This window comes from Nansenia antarctica (assembly GCF_963989245.1).
Source record: "Nansenia antarctica genome assembly, chromosome: 2".
In the NCBI taxonomy this organism is placed as follows: Eukaryota; Metazoa; Chordata; class Actinopteri; order Argentiniformes; family Microstomatidae; genus Nansenia; species Nansenia antarctica.
The window spans coordinates 31,165,664-31,189,530 of record NC_137675.1 but is presented as its reverse complement, the minus strand read 5'-3'; the positions used below and the strand labels follow the sequence as shown (position 1 = coordinate 31,189,530).

The 23,867-nt window shown below is 43.0% G+C and overlaps 2 protein-coding genes across 2 annotated transcripts in view; both read left to right on the top strand.

Annotated features, from left to right (window-relative positions):
* Positions 1-7,031: 7,031 nt before the first annotated feature.
* LOC308149575 (Golgi apparatus membrane protein TVP23 homolog A-like) lies at positions 7,032-11,351 on the top strand (the record flags this gene model as incomplete). The annotated part of the gene is made up of 6 exons (XM_080522435.1): positions 7,032-7,114; positions 9,340-9,484; positions 9,724-9,822; positions 10,033-10,152; positions 10,443-10,571; positions 11,325-11,351. The coding sequence occupies 6 exons, from the start codon at positions 7,032-7,034 to the stop codon at positions 11,349-11,351; spliced, it is 603 nt and encodes a 200-aa protein (XP_080378561.1).
* A 7,842-nt stretch (positions 11,352-19,193) lies between these two features.
* Positions 19,194-23,867, top strand: part of LOC308150115 (tektin-3-like) — a gene marked incomplete at both ends in the record, with an annotated part of 6,336 nt that continues 1,662 nt past the window's right edge. Inside the window, 4 exons of the mRNA XM_080522980.1 lie at positions 19,194-19,502; positions 19,620-19,703; positions 20,298-20,368; positions 20,495-20,638. Of these exons, the coding sequence (XP_080379106.1) occupies positions 19,194-19,502; positions 19,620-19,703; positions 20,298-20,368; positions 20,495-20,638 (608 nt within the window). The remainder of the gene's footprint in view (positions 19,503-19,619; positions 19,704-20,297; positions 20,369-20,494; positions 20,639-23,867) is intronic.

The window sequence follows — 23,867 nt, the reverse complement described above, 5'->3', positions numbered from 1 at the left end:
AGGGGGTTTTGGTTCCCAGTTGTTGGCCATCCAAGGTCTCCAACTGCACCAAATTGTTGTCCCCAACCTCAGTCACCCTGAAGAAAATATGTATTAATAATGGCCTTCTCAGCCCTGGCGTGGAGATAGTCTGCAGCGGTGTCTTCATCAATCTCGTCCACCTCCACAAAAGGACGATCTGAAATGAGAGGCAAATAGAGATACGCAATACATACATTTGCATAGAGTTAGTGTTTTATTTTTTGTTTATATTGAGAATCAATTTGCAAAACAAATTATATATTATAAGAACAATAATATCAAGAGTTGACATACCTCAGAGGGCAGCCGTGGCTCCCGACCGTACATCAGGCGGTAGGGCGAGTACTTGGTGGAGGCCTGGACGCTGGTGTTATGTGCGAAAAGGATTAACTTAAGGTTGTCCTCCCACCGTTCCTGGTGCCCATCCAGAGATTTCCCGATAGCCCTCTTGAGTGTTTGATTGGTCCGCTCGTCCAGTCCGTTGGTCTGGGGATGGTAGGCAGAGGTAATCCGGTGCTTCATCCCCCACTTCTCAAACAACATCTGGTTGACCTAAAAAAGAAAATAAGACAGAAGTCATTAGTTTTGTCCATACAATTATGTCCATAACTGTGACAAGATCATATGTTTTAGCAAGTACATGACCTTGTTCCAGAACTCTTTGCCCTGGTCAGTCAGGATGACCTCCGGCGCACCATGGGTGTGGAAGATGTCTATCAGGGCCTGGGATGTTGCCACTGCCGTCTTGTCCTAGCAGTGTATACACACAGGATATGGTACTATTATATTAATACTTATAATGTTAATTTTAAGATGAAAATTGGGATACATGGTGATGAACTGTTCAAGTACAATACATTCAAGTATTTTAAAAAGCATGGTCATGATCATTATATTTGAGAAAACAACACTAAACACAGATATAACACACCTGGATAGGAATGGCCTCCACCCACTTGGTGAAGTAATCTGTCGCTGTGAGGCAGTAGCGATTGCTATTCTTGGATGAGGCCTTGAACGGTCCGATGAGGTCCACACCTAGCAAGAAAAATGTGTTGGCATACTCTAACATTGGACAAGCGGAAGTAAAACATTCACACTAAAAGAGCATACTGAAAGAAAGCATGGTGGGAAACAAGTCAAAACCCAAATAATTAATTGGGATATAAAAGTGTAGAACTCACCAATCATGTACCACGGTGAAACAGGCTTGATGCTCTTCAGCTCAGGGGCTTCAGTCTTCACCTTCTCAAACCTCTGGCAAGCCACAGCAGGTACGGACCTTGAAACAAACAGTAAAGTGCAAGTTGAAATGAAATGTGAATGAATGAATGAATATTATCTGTGTGTAAAATACAATCTTGCTACTGTTTGTAAAACATAAAAACTAACTAAAGAAATAATAGATTTGCTTGCCCAGTCTTTCACATCCTTCACAATGCCAAACCAGAAGAAGCGCTGATTAATCTTGTTAATCATGCGCTTCACTCCGAAGTGACCGGCATGGACCTCGGTCAGCACTGCCTCCCTTTCCTCGTCTGACATGATGACCCTCCTTGGTGGCTGTCCCTTCTTGGGCCTCAAATACATGCGACCATCTACAACATCAAAAGGATTAGAGAAAAGAGACCAGGACTTGTTAAATAATGTTTTTGTTGTTGTTGTTGTTTTTACAGTAGTACACTACTTTATTGCTTTATGGGTTAATTTAACAAATCTTACCCTGAAGCATGTATTTCTCAGCTGCTCTCTGGAGAGAACACTTCTTCACCGCAGACATATCCTCCTGGAACTGGGCTTTGGACAGATATAAGACAATTTCACTGTGGCTGGTATAGGATGCCATATCTATTATCTGATGTATAATAATTGTGTATATATATTAAAACAGATAAAACACATTTTCACTAGAAAACAATCAATAAATGGTTGGAAAGCTAGCTATCAATGCCCTGAGGTAAATTGTGTGTGTGTGTGTGTGTGTGTGTGTGTATGTGTGTGTGTGTGTGTGTGTGTGTGTGTGTGTGTGTGTGTGTGTGTGTGTGTGTGTGTGTGTGTGTGTGCGCGCGCGCGTGTGTATATAAACAGATAAAAAACAATTTAATTAACTAGCAAGCAATCAATAAATGGCTAACTAGAAATAAATCACTACAATTTGACTAACTAATAACAGCTAGCTATAACAGCTAGCTATCTAAGTTAGCTAGTTCGAAATAAATCACAATCTAAAATCTAAAATAAAACAATTTACAATACAGGCACAATATAAGAGTAACGTATAAAAGGAAATGATAAGGTTATCTGTAGTAGTTCTCTAGTAGTTCTCTGTAGTAGTAGTAGTAGCAGGTGTTTCGTCGTGCAGGAGCAGAGCAAAATGGTGGAGTTGCCACGAAACAACAGCTAGTTGGCGCGAAACATCAGCGAATCAGCAGTGTCCATATAGAAACCTTTTTATTTTGATTAAATTGTATTTATTCAACCTCAGAGTTTTTAAGAGGTTAACTTGTTTTTGTGTGTGTGTGTGTGTGTGTTTTTGTGATTATTTCAATAATTTAAAAAAAACGAATCGACATAGAATTTATTGTAAAAAAGTTTATCTGATAGGTATTAAACCTGGATAGGCTGAGAGCCGCTAGCCAGCGGAGCGAGTTACGTGTGAAATTAGCATGTGTTTTCATATACAATGTTATATATTATATAGCTGACTAGTGAGCCTGCATCAACCTTAATGTTTTTCATTCATTTCTAGGATCTTAACAACTCTTAGGTCTACATAGGGAGGGTGTGAAACATAATCCTATAATACCACATTCATCAACTAACACTAGTAGGTTGGTAATCCCTGCTGTTCAAATATCGGCTGTTTACTCTGCTGTCAGGGAGTGTGTTAAGAGATCAGCTCTTTTTTGTCAGATGGAAGCAGGGCTGGACTGGGACAAAAATTAGGCCCTGCCATGTGGCTCAGACCGGCCCAACACAATCGGTCCGACACCGCCGATCAACATGCTGGCAGTCTGTTGAATATACCATTTGTAAAAACCCCTATAGAGCGGAGTAAGTGACATGGACAGCAAGTATACCAATGCAAGTGTGAACCAGTGTACTCACTCACTGTTGACGTACTCCACGGTGATGAGACATGGCTGCTGTGCTGAGCAAACAATACCCATACTCAATACTGTTAAGTAGTTGTATAACAAAAAGCTCGGCAGTCATAGGAATAATTACAATTATTTATTAACATTCTAATACTGTTAAGTAGTACAATTATTTATTAACATTTTAAATACAAACAATATCAAATATCACTCAATATAACACCACTGTAAAAAAAATTGCAGACAATGCAATAGGGAAGAGAGAGAAAGACACACACACACACACACACACACACACACACACACACACACAAGAGAAATGTGAGACATGGTACAGCAACACATGTAAAAGATGGCTATAGCTGAAAAGATTGGATACTCACCCAGTTCCGAAAGGCTCAGCCCTTTCAATCTCCACCTGGACAATTAATGGCCATATCCGAAAAGATAGTGAGAGGAACAGAGTAGAGGGAGGGGCAGAGATAAAGAGACAAGGAGTGAGAAGACATGATAAGTGATTATTACATAACTGATTCAGATCAGAATCTTCTGGGAATCAAAAAACAGATTTGCAGCATGTCTATATAGTGTATACTCACCAAGTCAAAACGCTGCCTGTGAACTCCAGATCAACCAACACAAACGGAAAAAAGTGAGGGACCCTCTACCTTTTGTTCCACTGGATGCATGCAATTCTTTGCTCTTTTTAATGCACTCCTCAAGACGCTCTTTGAGGCTAACATTGCACTTTCCTATTATAAGGATGAGCTCCAAAAAGTTGCCATGATCCAGGGTACTGTCGTCCCACTTGTATGCTGCCTCGTTCTCCACATGCCTGTAGCTCAAGCCCCTCTTGCCTATCACCTTCACCACATCCACAACACACTCCAAAACCTGGCGTTTCTTTCTTACTTGCTGCCTATGAGCAGACATCTGACTGCCAGCAAACTTGCTCTGGATATCTCCTTTTCTACTTCTTAGAAAATAGGCTTCAGCACACTTTCGGTGTGTAGCACTCTTTTCATGCTCCTCCACATTCTGTTGCGCACGTCTCCATCCTGTCATTCCAGTAATACATTTTCTGGGGTCAGTGCTATTGCCAAATGCCATACAGACAAAACAAAACAATGTATGCTGTTCTTCGCAATATGTGAGCCACTTCCTACTGGTGCCATCTGCACATGTGAAATACTTTTGTGCCGCTGTATTTTTGGTTCTCTGCTGAGGGTGGTAATCTAAAAAGCATGGAAGGCTCAGGACAGGCAAAGTAATTGAAGTCCTGAACGTGGCACTCTGTTTCCTCTGTTTCATCTTTTTCTCTCTCCTTTTCCTCTCTTTCCCTGACACTCTGCTTTTCTGGGGAGGGCAGCAGCAGCTCAACCTGGTTCAACAAGACATGGACAGAGAAGTAAACTAACTGGTTGTCAAAATCAGCAAAGTTCTCATTTACATGTACACACAGGCTGCATGATTGCATTATGTTACACCAGAAGCCCAGTCATTTCAAATGGAAGGTTGCAAGACAACATTATTGGGTTGCAGACTGCATGAGTTTTATTTCTCCATGCAATAAAAAGCATTCATTAGTTCTGAACTAGGCTAGTGTAGATTTTTTTACAAATGTTTTTATTTTCAAATAAAAAGTATTATTAACACCCATTGTTGGTATTGCATTTATGTCAGTGACAGTGATACCTCAACTTGCTAGCTAGCAACAAAATAGAAAGTCACAAAATGCAGAACACCCCCATCTAACGTTAGCTATAGAGTCCACAGCCAAGCAGCACTAACGTTACACCATGAGAGAGATCACTGTGTGTGCATGAATTCCAGCCAAGTCCTGGTGAAGCGCAATGCAATCATGCTGCCTGTACGGGTTAGCATAAGTCATAAGACATTCTCTGCTGCTGCTCCCTTAATCTGGCCAACTTTGCTTTTGTAAAACCAAGTAACAACATTGCTTACCTCGCTAGCTGTGTCCTCTGTCTCCTCCTCAATTGCTAACGGCACATCAGTGCTAACGTTAGTTAGCGGTAAAGATTTTGCTGTGGCAGCCGCAGCTGTAGTAGGCCTAGCCCCCACAGTCGATGCAGAGAACATATCTGTCAGTTTCTGACATTTTGAGGCATCCTCTGCTAGCTTCTTACTTTTTTTCTCCCTAATTTTCTGGGCACCCCCTTTCACTATCTTATCTACAGTGTTGCCACAGTTACTTTGAAAAAGTATTCTGATTACTGATTACTGATTACTCCTTTAAAAACTAATCGAGTTACTTTACTGATTACTTGATTTTAAAAGTAACTAAGTTAGATTACTAGTTACTTTTTTAGTTACTATTGGCAGCTGCCTAGGCACCCGACCCCCCCCCCCCCCCGCAACATAAAAATGAAAACTGGTTTTGCCAAAACTCACTTTATTTTAACAGTAACTTAAATTACATAATTAAACTTTCAACAATAACTTAAAACAACAAAATAAAGAGTCTTTCTTTGCCTCACCCAACATAAATACTTGTTTTTAAACAATAAAATAAATATAATCTTTATTTAACAGTAACTAGCAAGGAGTGGTTTCACAAAACCTAAAACCTACCCTGACCATTCAGATATGATCCTAATATAATCCTAATCCTAAACTGGGTGAGTCTGAGTTTATCAATGATCAACATTTATGTTCTTGTCATCCTTTGCTGACACAAACTCAAAATAATCCTTATATTTCCAGCTATTTAACGCATATCTCTGTTCTCGCTCCATTGTGTAGGCTACGCTTCTGTTTACACTGTGCAATCAGCGTGGTGATACACGTGAGCGATTCTGCTGCAATCTCGCGATAGTCGAGAGCCGTTTTTTGCGGGCATGGCCTTCCATAGTAACCTCGTGTTGAAAACGTGAGCACTGACGTCACTCCCCAAGACGCGAGAAAAGCTATAGAACATTACAAAGAAATACTGCATTTAGCCTAAGTTATGAGGTAGTAACGCAATAGTAACGCACAGTCACTTGAATAAGTAACTTTAATCCGATTACTGATTTGGAAATAGTATCGCGTTAGAATACTCGTTACAGAAAAAAGTATTCAGATTAGAGTAACGCGTTACCGGCATCACTGCTTATCTACGAACATGACACTGCACTTGGGTTGTCGGCCGAGGGATCAGAGTGGGGGAGGGGGCCGATGGACAGCAGGGCCTAAGCATGTGATTGGGCCAGCCCATGTGTTAGTATAAACGCGGGCCGCCGCTTGATTCAGCGCTAGTTGATGCCTCGCTATTTTGGGACACGCTAGTTTTTTTTTTTTTTTTTTTTTGGGGGGGGGGGGGTGGGGGGGGGGGGGTCAGGCGGCCCGACCGGCCCAAAACTAGCGCGGCCCATCTGCCAGCGGGCAGAAAGATTGTATGGCCAGTCCAGCGGTGGATGGAAGGAAGGGAAGCATCTGAAGAGTGTTTTGACAGGGCCTTTTATCTCTAGATTAGATTAGATTCAACTTCAAGCAGAGTACAACGAAATGCAGTTTAGCTCTCTTATCTTTCTAATGAGTCATTCAATCATTCCTCGTGTTACCTTGTCGACAAGACATACTAGACAGTGAGTTTAGGGAGTCTTTGGACTGTCCCTCTCTCTTAAGAAAGTTCCCCTTTCTGGCGCCAGATGCTCTCACTCTCTGTTGTAGCGTGTCGGACGTATTTCACTGCAACACCCGATTTATTCTAGTGGCCACCCACCGTAATTAAGGGGACCCGATCAGAAGACAGCAGCAGCAGCCTTATCTGGACCACGGGAGATCACTACCAAATAAAAGAACAGGAAATGAAACAGGTAAAACGCCCCCTGAGTATCTGCGTCTCGGTTCTTTTATGCGTCTTAGTTATTGAGTTGTTTTGTTTGTGTGTGGGTTGTGTCCGTGCAGCCGATGGTGGATGACACGGAGGATGTGGAGCTGGATTTTGGTACCGAGGAGGAAGAGGAGAGAGCGCTCAGAAGCGCCAGGATAAGGTAAGAGACAAAAGGGTACAATGTCTACTTGGCCTGTTGCCCACAACGACACATGACACAAAAATGACGGTAATAATTCAACATGATTTAGAACCAGGCGACATGAAGCCACGCATGCGTAGTGTGTCAGTGTGTTACTGGTCTCCACCCTGGAGATCAGCACCACAGTCGTGAGGCAGAGACTCCATCTGTTAGAATAGCTTCTTTTATAAGTAGCCTCCTCTTTATGCTATATAGATTCACTTCACAAAATAATGTAGTATACAGCAATGGGCATTGTGCAATCTTTTATATCTCTATAGACCTACTGGCTTTCAAATGGAATGCAGAAAACTCCCATTTTGTCTATCTGTATCTCTATTTAAAAGTGTGTCCAACAGATAGGCCTATATCCAATAAAAAATAGGCAAGGATACAAATAGACACTTCTGGTGGTTAAATCAACCAAGTAGGTTCGAATTACAACTGAATGAGAATAGCAACACCACAAATATTTATAGGGGAACGCTGTTTTTATGCCGTCATTCCTGTTTTTAGATCATTATGACACACATCTGATGTCTGTGCATGAATTCACTCAAAGAGACACATCCTGGCACATGTATTCATTTATTTTATTTATTTAACCTTTATTTAACCAGGATGTCCCTTGAGATTAAAATGTATTTTCCGAGGGAGACCTGGCCAAGAAAGCACACCAGTACAGATACAAGTTACAGAATTGGCAAATAAAACATAATAAATAACAATCAAGAGATAGCAGATAAATATTATTAAAAAAAGAATTTGAAGAGTAGCAATTGCACATTTCTGTCACACAATTTCCAATCAGAGTTTTGAACTCTCCCAGGGAGACGAGGTTATTACGTTGTAGTGTTCTGGAGGTTATTCCATGACCAGGGCGCAAAATAAGAAAAAGCTGCTTTGCCAAGTTCCAAGTGAAACCTGGGTACCTGGTAGAGCAACCATCTAGACCTGGGTACCTGGTAGAGCAACCATCTAGACCTGGGTAGCAGGTAGAGCAACCATCTTGTGGAACCAACATCATAACAGCTGTTGGTGACTGACATTAGATTACAGAGATATGAGGTTACATAGATATGAGGGGAGTTTGCCTGGTATGGCTTTGTAAATAAAGATGTACCAAAGACAGTGAACAAGACAGGGGCTAGAATTGAGCCTTGAGGGACTCCCTTAGAGATCTCCCTGAAGCTTGACATGTGACCATCTGTATATACACACTGGGTTCTATCTGCAAGGTAGTTCCTGAACCATTCTATATGTCACCTATACCAACATCACGCTATGTCTGCCCAGAAGTAGCTCATGGTCGACTGCCTCAAAATGTCTTGGACAGAGTCCAATGCCTTGGACAGATCAACAAACAGGGCATCACAGTGCTGCTTTCGGTCCAGGGCTTTCATAATATTGTTTTGTTACTGACACAGCTGGTCTTATGGCACTATGACCTGTAAGAGGGCACAGTGACATTTCAGCCGAAAATAAGCCGTTCTCACAGCAGACGACTAGCCTGCCAAAAAAATGTTTTACTTAACTCGTCAACTAGTAAATAATTCTCTGTATTGCTTAACTTTACACATTTAACAATATATTGTTTTGCTGTGCTGTAGTAGAGAAGGCAAGAGACCATCTAGTGTTCACACATTCAAGCCTCTCTTTTTAATTGTTGTCTGTGAGCGGATAGTTCCTATTATATAAATTCTCATCTAGATCTGTCTCAAACTATGCCGTGTTGGGTCCTTGAATTTGAGAGAAGTGAGTCTTGAAAGTCCTTGAAAGGTGCTTGAATGTGATGTTTCAGAAGGTGTGGGAACCCTGCAATCACCATCAGTTATCCATATCGCTCATGCAGGCTATACCATAGGTTTACCACACGTTCCACATGACAACTCCGCACCTCAGTGATTATACATTGAGTATTTGCAACGTTAACTGCACACTGATTATGTTGGTAATGCTAATACAAAGTCCATATAGTTCGATATGCTAATTGATTGATATGGTATATTTCGATATTTAGATACAGGTTATGGCCTGTATCTGGCTTTCCGTTGGCTGTCACCTCTCATGAGATCTTAAGGGACACAGTCGTGGAGCAACAAACTAGCTTTGTTTGTCCAGTTGGCTGGACTGTGCTTTGCTAGGCTAGGCTATGCTAAGTATTTCTATGAGTGACCTCTCTGTGGTTGGTTGTGTGATTTCAGACATCCTCTGGCTTCCTTCTTCCACCTGTTCTTCCGGGTCGCCGCCATAGTAACCTATCTGCTCTGCGATTGGTTCAGTAAGAGCTTTGCTTCCTGCTTTGTCATGATCATCACCCTGCTGTCCTGCGACTTCTGGTCTGTTAAGGTGAGAGGACGGCCACAGCTCACACTCTCACACTCTTTCTCTCTCCCTCTCTCTCTCACACACACACACACACACACACACATTCCCTTGCTCAAGTTCTCTGTGTGTGTCTGTGTCTGTGCGTGCGTGCGTCTGTCTGTGTGTCTGTCTGTGTGTGTGTGTGTGTGTGTGTGTGTGTGTGTGTATGTATGTGTGTCTGTGTCTGTGTCTGTGTGTGTGTGTGTGTGTGTGTGTGTTAGAACGTGACAGGCAGGTTGTTGGTGGGGCTACGCTGGTGGAATCAGATCGATGAAGATGGGAAGAGCCTCTGGGTCTATGAGGCCAGGAAGGTTAGTGACACTGCACTGTGTGTGTGTGTGTGTGTGTGGTATGTACAGTAGTTTAATTTCTTAATGTGTGTGTGTGTGTGGTATGTACAGTAGTTTAATTTCTTAATGTGTGTGTGTGTGTGGTATGTACAGTAGTTTAATTTCTTAATGTGTGTGTGTGTGGTATGTACAGTAGTTTAATTTCTTAACGTGTGTGTGTGTGTGCAGAGCCCCCCCCAGGGCCGCCGCGGGGGGACGGAGGCGGAGGCCAGGATCTTCTGGCTGGGTCTGGTCATCTGTCCGCTCATCTGGACCGGCTTCTTCTTCAGCACGCTGTTCTCCCTCAAGATCAAATGGCTGGTGAGACACACACACACACACACACACACGCATATACACACACACACACACACACACATGCACACGCACGCGCGCACACGCACAGGCACACATGCGCACATACACACACACACACACACATGCACACATACACACACACACACGCACACACACACACACACACACACACACACATGCGCACATACACGCACACACACACACACACGCACACACACACACACACACGCACACATACACGCACACACACACACACACACACACTAAATGTACTGTACACTGTTCTCTCCTAGGCGTTGGTGGTAGCTGGTATCTCTCTCCAGGCAGCAAATCTCTATGGTTACCTCCGATGTAAGGCTGGGGGACAGGAAGGCCCGCCCACACCCACTTCCTCTTTCCTGGGACAACACTTCCTCCAGCGGGTGAGTGACCACTCCTTTCAGCCAATCACATCCAGCGTTTCATCTGCACATATGAACTGGCTTCATCTCAACAGTCTCCAGCAGCGGTTCCCAACCTTTTTGGACTCAAGGCCCACGTAAAAATCTCTAAAGTATTCACGGCCCACACAGGCATTTTTTTTTGCATATTTTCTTTTTTGTGTCTCATCATTATTCTCTTATTCTTGTTGGATATTTCATATGCATCATCATACAATCATCATACATACAGTGCAGTAGGCCTAGTAGTAGCACACTGATGATGCATTTTTTAAAAGGTTTTAAAGAAAAGAATACAGTACCATGCATGTATTCTTTTAATTAAAACGTTTTTGTTTCTGGGGTCAAATCACCATAGTCTTTAGAATGGGAAGCTGCTATTTACACACAAAGACCACCGGTTGGCCGTCTTGTAAATTGGCCTGCCTCTTACACAGAAAAACTGCCAAATCGCTTTATACTAGCTTATCCTGATGTGATTTTGAAAATGTAAGGATACTGGGTGGTAGAACGCACATATCTAGGACATGTCATGAAGTCATGAAAGGAGGGTCCTGAAATTTGATCAAAGATATACCGTTTTTTTTACTCACAGCTCACCCATGGCTGTTCTAGTGTTAAACAATTGAGACGCACTCCAAGTCAACAAGCCCTCTACTCTCAGACCTAGTCCGTGGAGCGCAGCTGGAATAGGAACACTGGCTCATTTGGTTTTCCTTGTTTCTTGTCTTCCAGCCGGATATCATATTTGGAATGCTGTGATGGAAAAGGAAACAGCTGCAGAGAGAAACGTTGTGGCTCTTCGCACATCCAAATATCAAAGCTACTTGAATGAGATTTATTTTTGTATTATGTTCTGTATGCCTGTGTGGTTTGTTATGACGTCATGTTTGAGTTAGGTTATGATTGTGAAGGAGTTCTGCTCTTTGTCTTATGTTGTTGACCAATAACAAACTGTGTGTGTGTGTGTGTGTGAGTGTGAGTGTGTGTGTGTGTGTGTGTGTGTGTGTGTGTGTGTGAGTGTGTGTGAGTGTGTGTGAGTGAGTGTGAGTGTGTGTGAGTGAGTGTGAGAGAGAGAGAGAGAGAGAGAGAGAGAGAGAGACTGTATTTAGTTTGTGTTGCCGTTCATATGTGTTATTTATTTGCTATTATATTTAGCTTAAGGAACAGCTCATGTGTATCCCAATAAAGCTCATAAAGAGTGAAAGAGTGTGTGTTTGGCTAGTGAAACTCCCTCATCCACGCCTTCGTCTACTCACCGGCATCACCTCCCGCTCTCTCCATGGACACCAGATGGTCCAAAACTCAGCCACCCGCCTGCTCTCAAACACCCGGTCCCGTGACCACATCACTCCTGTCCTCCACTCTCTCCACTGGCTCCCCGTCAAAGAACGTATCAAATTCAAAGTACTCCTCCTCACATACAAAGCCCTCCATAACCTGGCCCCCCCTTACCTGACTGACCTCCTTCTCCCCCACCGCCCTACCCATACCCTCCCATCCTCATCCACTGTTCCCCTCACTGTCCCACCCTCCAAACTCAAAGGCTTCGGAGGCCGTGCCTTTTCATGAGCTGCACCCCGCCTCTGGAACTCTCTTATCTCCCTCAACCACTCAGAGACTCACCCTCACTCTCCACTTTTAAATCCCACCACAAAACCTACCTGTTCTCCCATGCATACAACCTCCCCTACCCCTAACCATCTCCCCTAACCCTGCCACCCCCCTCCCCGTTCGTTAACTCTGTTCTATGTGCTCATGTTATCTGTTGCTTGTTGTTTCTGTATTTTCCTTTTCCCCATATTGTCAGCGTCTTTGAGCCTTGGAAAAGCGCTATATAAATATAATTCATTATTATAATTCATTATTATTATTATTATTACTAATTCTGTGTGACTGCAGGATGAAGAAGTCAGTCATTGAAACGCTGACGTCGGCATACTTTTTCTACGCACCAGAGGGCGTCATTTCACTGCAAACAGGTGGGCGCACAAAATCAATTAACTTTCAGGATCACATTCCCAAAAACCTCAGAATAGGTTTAACCAATACAATTGGTAAAATATCAACCATGGTAAATAAGCCTAATAATAATAATAACCCCATATTATTCGCTGACGGTACCAACCTTATAGCTGTACATGAAGACTTCAAGTCTTTGATTGAATGTGTAAATGAAGAATTATCAATTGCCTTTAACTGGTTCCAACTGAATAAGTTAACCCTCAATGTAAAAAAATTAACGATTTCATGATCTTTTGCAACAAAAACAAGTGCTACTCCAAAGATGACGCTAAAATATCAATCAATGGAACCATCATTATTCAAGTTCAACATACTAAATTCCTAGGTGTCATTGTTGACGAAGGTTTCAACTGGAATAATCACATCGATCAGGTGTGCAAGACATCCATGAAGATGCTTGGTATAATGAGAAGGGTCTGCCCCCTGATCCACTCCTCTGCTCACTTAACCTTGTACTATAGCTTCTTATTTCCTTACATCAACTACTGTAATATAGTCTGGGCTGCTACTTATCCTTCATACCTCAACAAATTACTTGTTATCCAGAAGAGGTTCCTAAGGATGATCTCTCACTCTAACAGATTCGAACCATCTGCACCTCTATTTAGGAAATATTCATTACCCATTAATAAACTGAATATTTTTCAAACATGCTTATTCATACACAAATTCATCAACAACAAGCAAGATCTTCCTTCTACTTTCCATAGTTTCTTTATTTTCTCATCAGACATCCACTCTTATCCAACAAGATTCAATAATGACCTCCACTTACCTTTCTGTCGAACTTCTAGCCACCAATTTAACATTTGTTATAGAGGTCCGAGAATCTGGAACACCTTGAGCTCGCCACTGAGATCAACACCTCGATCGGCTTTCAGAAAGCAACTGAAAAAATATCTAATTTCGTTATGAGCTGTTCGTTTTATATTGTAGTGCTTTTCCCGTTGAAAGGTGGGCATTTTTTTTGTTTTTTTTGTTTTTGTCTTGTATGTTTGTGTGTTTGTATGTGCTATCCTACCTTTCTGCCCGATGGATATGATTTTGTTTGTGGTTTCTTTTCTCTTATTGACATGCATTAAGTGTTCCTTGATGTTTATTTGAAACATAGATATTGACGGGAGTGGAACTATGTACAAGCCTTCTGGGCTTCGTTCCCTCCTTGCACAATCTCTTGTGTGCTAAATAAATAAACTTAACTAAACTAAACTAATAATAATAATAATAATAATGGCTTCATCTCAGAACAGAAATAAAACACTGGCCAGCACATCTCCTCCCACCTAGAGTGTTTGCTCTCGACCCCCCTCCCTCTCGTTCACAATCCAACTTGAGGAATGTGCCTTCAATTCCTTGTGTTCATTTATAAATGTTGCATCCGCCATTCGGTGCCACTTTGAACTCGGTACGCCGTCAGACTTGATCTATTAGTGAGACTAATCGTGGTGAGTAATACTGTAGTTTGAACTAATGGATCGTTACGGCAAACGAAGTGGAGGTATGGACACACAAGCCTTCCATATCACCTTCATAGTCCCCAGCAGGTAGAGTCCACGAGCTCGGTGTTCCAGGGTCATTCGGGATCGAGGACCTGTGTGTTGGTGCGGTTCCAGAAGATCCACGCTGCCCCCATCTGGCGGTGAGCGGGATGACAGCCAGGAGCACATCCCAATTCTCCACATGCCTTAAACCTGGTGTAACAATGGAGCCTTACACCAACCACTAGTACATCAATATGGGGTAGAGAAAAGGGTAGAGATAGAGAGCTGGTAGAGACAGTGAGGGAGACAGAGAGAGAGGGAGGGAGACAGAGAGAGAGACAGATAGAGAGGGAGACAGAGAGAGAGGGAGACAGATAGAGAGAGAGACAGATAGAGAGGGAGACAGAGAGAGAGGGAGAGACAGATAGAGAGGGAGGGAGACAGAGAGAGAGAGAGACAGATAGAGAGGGAGGGAGACAGAGAGAGAGAGAGACAGATAGAGAGGGAGACAGAGAGAGAGGGAGACAGATAGAGAGAGAGACAGATAGAGGGAGACAGTCAAGAGTCAAGAGTCAAGAGTCACTTTATTGTCCCATCACTGGGAAATTTGTATTGGGCTTACACCCCACAGCAGCCAACAAAGAGCAACAGACAATACAGGATATTAGCACACAAACAGAAGGCAGACCTGATTAAAACAAGAGTGGAAATAAAATGATAAGCAAGATAAGTTACATTCATCTGGTGCAGTTTAAAAGTTTAACAGAAACGGGAATAAAATAATTTTTAAATCTATTTAATCTAGCGCGGGGGACTCTGAACCTCCTCCCAGAGGGCAGCAGTTCATACTCTGCATGTAGGACATGGGAGGGATTCATGAGAATTCTACTAGCCTGTCTGAGAGTAGCCTGTTCAAAAATAGACTGCAGGGATGAGTGGTCTTTCACCCCTATGATCTTCCATGCAGTCTGTATCAGTCGGACCAGTTTGGACCTTAGTTTTACAGATAGGTTACCAAACCAAGATGTAATGCCGTATCTGATGAGACTCTCTAAGACAGACTGGTAGAAAAGTAGCATAAATTTTGGGTCAACACCATGAACTCTAAGGCGGCGTAGGAAGTGTAGTCGTTGTTGTAATCTGCTACAAAGGCTGTCTACATGAGTGCTCCAGGTGAGTGAGTTATCAATGAAAACCCCAAGATATTTGTAAGAGGCGACCTGAGAGATGGATTGTTTGTGGATGACCACAGGCCTGTAGTCCCCAACACCTCTGGGGTCGAACACCATCTCCTCAGTTTTCTTAACATTTAAAACCAGGCAGTTAACATCACACCATTTAACAAACCTCTGGATTTCAGAATAATAGTCATTTAGGTCACTGTCCTTTTTGATTAAAGCAAGGATGGCAGTGTCATCCGAAAATTTTATGATGCGGTTGCTAGGGTAGGTGCTTCTGCACTCGTTTGTGTATAAAGTAAAGAGCACGGGGGAACTGACTATACCCTGTGGAGCACCAGTGCTTATGGTTCTGGGTTCCGAAAGAGTGCCATTAACACTGACCCGCTGTGTGCGGTTAGTTAAAAAGGAGTGATACCATTTTATAATGAGGGGGGGGACAGATAGAGAGGGAGACAGAGAGAGAGGGCGACAGACAGAGAGGGAGACAGACAGAGAGGGAGACAGAGAGAGAGGGAAACAGAGAGATTGCATCCATACACAATGGCTAAACTATGTCAGCGATATTTCAGCATAGCCTAAAACCCAAACATGTCTGAGAAGTGCCAAACAACACGAATATAGAAGAAACGTTCAAACAAATGGTGTATGTATGAGAATGGTTGTATCCTGTAAAATAAAATAAAAATGTCATATCACATGTACAGTAGCTACCTCTGACCAAAGACATTGATCGACACAGTTTCATTGGAAGGTGAGACAACTTTACTAAGTCAAACATAGATGTTGTTGTATCACCAGCTCTCCCGCGTGTGCTTCAATACAAGACAAAATGAAATAGTAAAATCTGTTCCACCTTTTCCACTGATGGTGTAACCTGGTTGACTTGGATCTTATATTTAACTTATTATCTGAATAGGCACAACCTCAAATCCTCTCCCCTCCTCTCTTTAACTCTCCTCTTCTCTCCCCTCCTCCTCTCTGCCGTTGTTCCTATCTGTAAACATACAGCTGTCTCCCTGAACTGGGAATAAGTCTCCCTAAACTGGCATTATGAACATCAAAACATCAAAACCATGTTGTAGTGACACTGCAGCAGAACAACTGGACTTATAGGCTACATATAAGACACAAGAAGAGGGGTTTATTCGACAAATCTGTTTCCATCTAACTTTTCATATATTATGTTGATAGGCTAATTAAACCAAATGTTCTCATGGTATTTCACAATACGTTTTTATTTCTATTTTTGAGTCAATGTGGAGCCGAGTTTTTTTTAATGTATAAGACATTACAGGTTGCTGGCGTGATTGCCATCATTTGCTAATGCCTTCCCCAGACAACGTAGGCTACCCTAACCACGTCGAAGTTAATGCGTAATACTGCCTAACCGCTAAAGAAGCAATTAAGACACATTTTATTTTATTGTAATTGTATAATACAAAGCTGGTTGCAGCTGGAGGTCTAGAAACAAAAGGGGCGGGGCCGACATTGGCACCCTATGACGTCTGATGTCTAGTTCTGTGATGTCATAATGCCATACCTAGTATAGGTAACTGATCCGTGATATAGGTCAAGTTCCGGTGTCACTGTGCTACAGGTTATCTACAGGGTCACGTACTCCTCGAAACAACAGGGACATGTACGGATCCTCAAGACCAGGGGCGGATTTAGGATCGTAGGAGATCCGGGGCTTAGCCCAGAGGGAGAATATAATGTGCGCGCAGAGCGCGCCGGAAAATTTTGCCTTCAACCTTCAACTTACCACCACCTTAAAGCGGACAAAAGGCACTGGAGAACACATATACATTCACACCCTTTAATGAAGCAAACTAATTGTGGTGGTTCTGGGCACAGAGGGAGGTCAGCACACGTAGCTCCCCCTGCCAGTCACCATCATTTATATTTGTATAGAATTACATAATTGATGGGCTGAGGCTAGTTATGTTACAGTATGTATATCAGGGCAGACTCTGTGCTCACCACTTATATTGTATTTAGAGTCTTGTCCTGTGTTATATGACGATATATTACATGTATTGTTGGCCTGTGTATAGTACTGTGAAATCAAATCCCCCCTGGGACATTAAACAAACTTAGTTAGTTAGCGTTACATCTTAGGATAGATTTGAGTCATGTTCTGTATACATACATACTACCATAAGGGCATACTTAATGTGGTTACTCCATGTTTACTAGCTGTAACATTAACGTTACATCATTCTTTTTCACTTGTTACTCAGTCAACCAGAGTGCAGATATCAAAGACTATCAGCCTGTTATTCACTTTATTTGTATAAAGTGAATAACCACTTCATTCCATCTGTTTTTCAAATAAAGTCCATTCCATTCCATTCCATTCCATTCCATTCCATAAGTATTATCCTTTGTTTGATTTCTTACCATGTACCGTAACAGTACCTTGCTATGTTTCATTTTCATTATAACATAACGTTATGTTATGATAGCCAGCTAGCATTAGCAAACCGGAAAAGTAGTGTCAGTGAGTCAGTCACCTTTCTAATAAGATTCACAAACCTGAAACATCATCTATGTCATCACTGCTGGTGATGTCATTGTTGTCAGCTGCTGATACGGCTGCTGCAACAGTTCTTGGCGCTTGTTTTGTTGAAAACAACATTCGGATATCCATCCTTACACTTTTGCAAGTCAGGCACTGATTGAGATCACTTCTTCTTCAGGGCAGGTTAGGCTACGCAGTATGCAGGCTAATGTCGCGCAGCTGCTGCCTCTCTGTTGGACTCCGGTACTGCACGTTACTCACGAGAGTTTTTTATTTTTTTTATTTAAGTAAAACATTCGGGGCTTTTCAGAAAACATCCGGGGCTTGAGCCCCAGTAGCCACCCCCTAGTGCCGCCCCTGCTCAAGACTCTGTCCCTACGGTCGAGTCACGGCAGGAGCCACAAGCTCTGGTTTCTTACCCAACCTGACCGACATCTCCAGCGCCTTTCTGACAGGGGCGTGTCCAGGGGGGGGCCAGGGATGGCTCGTGCCACCCCTGAAATCTGATTGGCCACCCTAGGTGCCACCCTGATTGATTGGCTATCTGCCTAGTCACTCAGAGCAGAGGCCACTTCGCGCCACGAGACGAACTTTTCGAACAGAACACATTTTTGATCAGCGGTGAGGTGTGCTGGTCTTGGCGCTCCTGAAGAAATGTGAGTACTGTGTTCTCACTAGAACATTTGCTTCACTTGGAATCAGAGTTTAGGATAAAATTCGCTTTGCTCTGCGTTGTTTGGAGCTGTGAGAACGCACATTCGAAGTCACTCCCGGAGCAAACAACCAACACATGCTCCGGCGCTTGAAAAGGGTGGTTTCGCTCCGGTTAGAAACGACGCATCGAGGCTGTCCATAGGAAAACAACAGCGCATGCGTGTTGATCTGGATAAGAGAGGGACGAACGGGCAGTTTTCTATTTTCCTGACCAATCAACTACCACGTCTGTTGCTTCAATTGCCTATGTTACTTTGTTTACATAAAGGGCTGTGAGAACGCAAATCAGAAATAATTTATGCAACAATGTTGCAAACTCATCCGCTTGCTCTGGGTCATGATTCAGATTTTCATGTAAGAACATGACCTTAGTAGCCCAATTAAAGTATACAATGGGGAGTGGAGACAGAAATGGTAATAAAAAGCACAAAATGGTGTGTACAAATTCACCAGAATGCAGGGAATTGTTAAATTCTCAAAATTGTGCCACCCATGCATAACAAGGTGCCCCACCTGGGCCACCCCAGTGAAAAAGGTCTGGACACGCCACTGCTTTCTGACCCATTCAAAAACGGGCGGCAGCGGCAACAGTCTGTCCGCAAGTCAACCCAAGTTGGTCCCTTTCCCTCCTCCACGAGGGGACCTCACACGGATACCGCCTCTCCACCGGGACGGTGTCGCGATGACGGCGATCACACCGTTAGAGTGGCTGCACAGGAACGCCGGGGTCTACCAGCGCTCAGAGACCAGCCGAAGGCAGGCAGAGAACTCTCGGCGGGACACGACCCGTTTGATCCAGAGCAGGGAGCAGCTTACCCGGCGGACACAGTCCGAGAGCAACCGGTCGATCGGTGAACGGATTACGGACATCTCCTATTGGCGAAGCGAGCTGGCGTTTGAGTTGCAGCATCTGCTCCAGGACACCGAGGCGCTGCGCCGAGTCAAACAGCGCCTGGACAAGGCCTTAACTGAGACCGAGGGGCCACTAAAGGTAACGTGTGCGCCGCAATGTGCGCGCTTTTGAGCGTGAGTGCATGTATGACTCGTTTATTAATCAACCAGAAACATATACCCCCCACCCCCCTTCTTTCGGACACGTGTATATCAGATGGCTGCAGAGTGTCTGTTCGAGCGGCAGAAGCGCGTGGGCAACGACCGCGTGAAGGACGTGGTAGAGAAGCAGCTCGTGCAGGTGAATTTTTTCTTTGGACTATTGGACTATTTTCTTTGGACACTGTAGGTCACACACGCACGCACGCACGCACGCACGCACGCACGCACGCACGCACGCACACACACACACACACACACACACACACACACACACACACACACACACACACACAGAAGGTGTTCTATAAAGGTTAGGTATTTGTCATGTTACATTAGGCATAGGACATTTTGTTCCAATATTTATATATTTGTAATATTTGTATTGACAATGTAATGTAATGTTATTTAGGTAATCTGAATTGAAGACCACTATTATGGCGTATGAGCATTATTACTCATAGGTTGTGTTGTGTGTATTATGCCATCAATGTGTGTGAATGTGTTGAATTTATGTTTTCTTTTAATAGTTATGCTTGGAAGAATGGGGCTAAAAGAGATCCAAATAAAATAAAAAATAATGGGAATATAGGCCTAGTGGCTGCACTTGTATAGAAGAAGAATGACATACACACTATTAGACCTATCCTCTGAACATGGTTTACGTGCTCGTCTTTGCCTCTCCTCTTCTCTCTCTTCCACCCCCCCCACCTCTCTTCTCATCCTCTCTCTCTAGGAGGTGATCATTATCAAGTCTTGCCAGGAGCACATGGAACGAGTCAGAGATAAAGTCAAGAAGCAGCTGGAGTGAGTACACAGATCAACAGGTTGTTTGATTTCTCTTCACTTATCATCCGAGAACAGTTTTCTAACTGTGTGTGTGTGTGTGTGTGTGTGTGTGTGTGTGTGTGTGTGTTGTGTGTGTGTGTGTAGGTCCAACAGGAGAGCACAGCACCAGCTGGAGAAGGACCTGAATGATAAACACGTGGCCTATCAGATCGACAGCAGCTGCCACACTCTCAGCAACTGTTCCACTTCCCTGAACTTCTACCCCGAAATCAGCCGCCTGGACACCAGGTCACACACACATGCACACACACACACACACACACACACACACACACACACACACACACACACACGATAACTAGATTCTAGCAATAGTTTAACATTCCTAATACAAGACCAAGAGGTTCTAATCATATGATCCAGGGTGAAGTCCATTCATGTTAGAACTTAGATCTGTTGTCAGGATCCAGACGTGTCCATGATGGCCTGAAGCTAGGAAATAGTGTTACAGAAGTGATATACAGTGGGGAAAGTAAGTATTTCACCCCCTGCTAAATTTGGGAGTTGGACAAACAAACCCCCTTACAAAGAAATATACAGTCTATCATTTTAATGGTAGGTTCATTTTAACAGTGAGAGACAGACTATACCCCCCCCCCCCCAGAAAATCACATTATATGAATTTAGAAATTTTTTGTGTGTTTTATTGAGTAAAATAAGTATTTCACCCCCTAGCAAAACTTGACTCAGTACTTGGTGGAGAAACCCTTGTTGGCAAGCACAGCGGTCAGACGCTTCTTGTTTCTTGTTACCAAGTTTGCGCAGATCCCAGGAGGGATTTTGGCTCTCCTCTTTGCAGATCCTCTCCAAATCCTTAAGGTTTGGAGGTTGTCGCTTGGCTACTCAAAGCTTCAGCTCCCTCCACAGATTTTCTATGGGATTAAGGTCCGGAGACTGACTAGACCACTCCATGACCTTAATGTGCTTCTTCAGGAGCCACTCCTTTGTTGCCTTAAGCGGGGTACACACATAAGGAATTTCAAAATCTTAACAGAAATCTTATCTGAGACAGACCCCACACATGAAGAAACAAAATCTTGGATTGAACAGCCTTGATCGTGTTGTGTGTGGTGTGCGCCAATTTCCCCATTTCAGCACCCCATTGACATAAAGATTTTCGTTACGACAGACTCCAAACTGTCTCGTTCCCCAAGCCAGAAATCTCGCGTGAACCCATCCTTTTAATATTGCCTTTATGGATATGATTTTGTTTGTGGTTTATTTTCTCTTATTGACATGCATTAAGTGTTCCTTGATGTTTATTTGAAACATAAATATTGACGGGAGTGGAACTATGTACAAGCCTTCTGGGCTTCGTTCCCTCCTTGCACAATCTCTTGTGTGCTAAATAAATAAACTAAACTAAATTACAAAATAATTAAATTAAGATTATATAATGATTAAAGCACTTTGAGCCGCAACGTTTGCAGGAAAAGCGCTATACAAATAAAGTTAATATTATTATTATTATTATCTAACGTAGTACCCTGACTGGTACGAGGGTTGCCAGATGGGAATGACATTTTCCACCCTAACCACAGTCTAAAACCGCTAATTTCACCAAACAATCTGGCAACCCTATGGTTTCTGGTCGGAAGTATTGAACGCATTTCACATTTACGATTGCCGGCCACGCCCATTTTCCGAGCAGGTTGCCGGGAGAGTTGATTGCACAATTGAAGAGAATTGACTCTTAACACACCTCACACCACAGGATTTTGTTATTGGAAAATGTTAAGATCCATCTGATAATCGGGCGTTTTCTGTCATTTTCAGACATCCGAAAATCGGGCCAAAACCGGCCAAAAAATCCTTATGTGTGTACCCCGCATAGCCGTATGTTTTGGGTCATTGTCATGCTGGAACATCCATCCACGACCCATTTTCTGTGTCCTGGCTGAGGGAAGGAGGTTCTCACCCAGGATTTCACGGTACATGGCCCCGTTCATCCTCCCCTCGATGCGGTGAAGTCGTCCTGTCCCCTTAAGCGGGGTACACACATAAGGATTTTCTGCGATTTCAGCGATTTTCGGATGTCTGAAAACAACAGAAAACGCCCGGTTATCAGATGGATCTTAACATTTTCCTATAACAAAATCCTGGGGTGTGAGGTGTGTTAAGAGTCACTTCTCTTCAATTGTGCAATCAACTCTCCTGGCAACCTGCTCGGAAAATGGGCGTGGCCGGCAATCGTAAATGTGAAATGCGTTCAATACTTCCGACCAGAAATCATAGGGTTGCCAGATTGTTTGGTGGAATTAGCGGTTTTAGACTGTGGTTAGGGTGGAAAATGTCATTCCCATCTGGCAACCCTGCTCGCCAATCAAGAAGCGAGCTGACTTCTTCTTTTCGTTTTTCTGCACTTTATTTGCCCTGTCGCACATGGTTGTCTCGTACAGGTCAGTCAGGGTACTACGTTAGATAATAATAACTTTATTTGTATAGCGCTTTTCCTGCAAACGTTGCGGCTCAAAGTGCTTTAAGCATTATATAATCTTAATTTAATTATTTTGTCATTTAAAGGCAATATTAAAAGGATGGGTTCACGCGAGATTTCTGGCTTGGGGAACGAGAATAGAGAGTCCGGAATCTGTCGTTCCCCACGCCCATTTTCCGAGCAGGTTGAGAGTTGAGAGTTGATTGCACAATTGAAGAGAATTGACTCTTAACACACCTCACACCACAGGATTTTGTTATAGGAAAATGTTAAGATCCATCTGACAATCGGGCGTTTTCTCTCGTTTTCTGTCGTTTTCAGACATCCCAAAATCGTGCCAAAACCGCCCAAAAACTCCTTATGTGTGTACCCCGCATTAGCAGAGAAACAGCATAATGGATAATGTTTCCACCACAATGCTTGACGGTGGGGATGGTGTTCTTGGGGTCAGTCAGTATTTTGCCTCCTCCAAACCCAGTGAGTCGAGTTGATGCCAAAGAGCTTGATTTTGGTCTCATCTGACCACAGCACTTTCTCCCAAACCTCCTCTGAATCATCCAGGTGCGGAGAGGTTGGAATCTGATTGATTGATTGATTGATTGATTCTGTGGACAGGTGTCTTTTATACAGATAACAAGTTGAGATTAGGAGTACTTTCTTAAAGTGAGAGGACTAATCTGTGTGCCTCATGGTCAAGACAAGAAACCACAGTACTTTTCTGACCAAGTACATCAGAAATGAAAATAACTATCTGACCAGACAGGCCATTTCAGGATACCTCTTACCACCTAGACATAGGACAAATCTTCTCAAATCTACTGTAATTTACAGAGCCATTACAGGATGGAACTCTTTACCCAAGCATGTTAGTTAAACTAATTCTAGATGCACTTTCAAGAAAACTATACTACTATTTTAATACAATTAACTCTGGTTGAGATGATTTATCTTGTTTGCTGATCTGTTGTATTTTCATTTGTCTTTGGTTTTTAATTTATTTTTAAATTGTATTATTTTCTA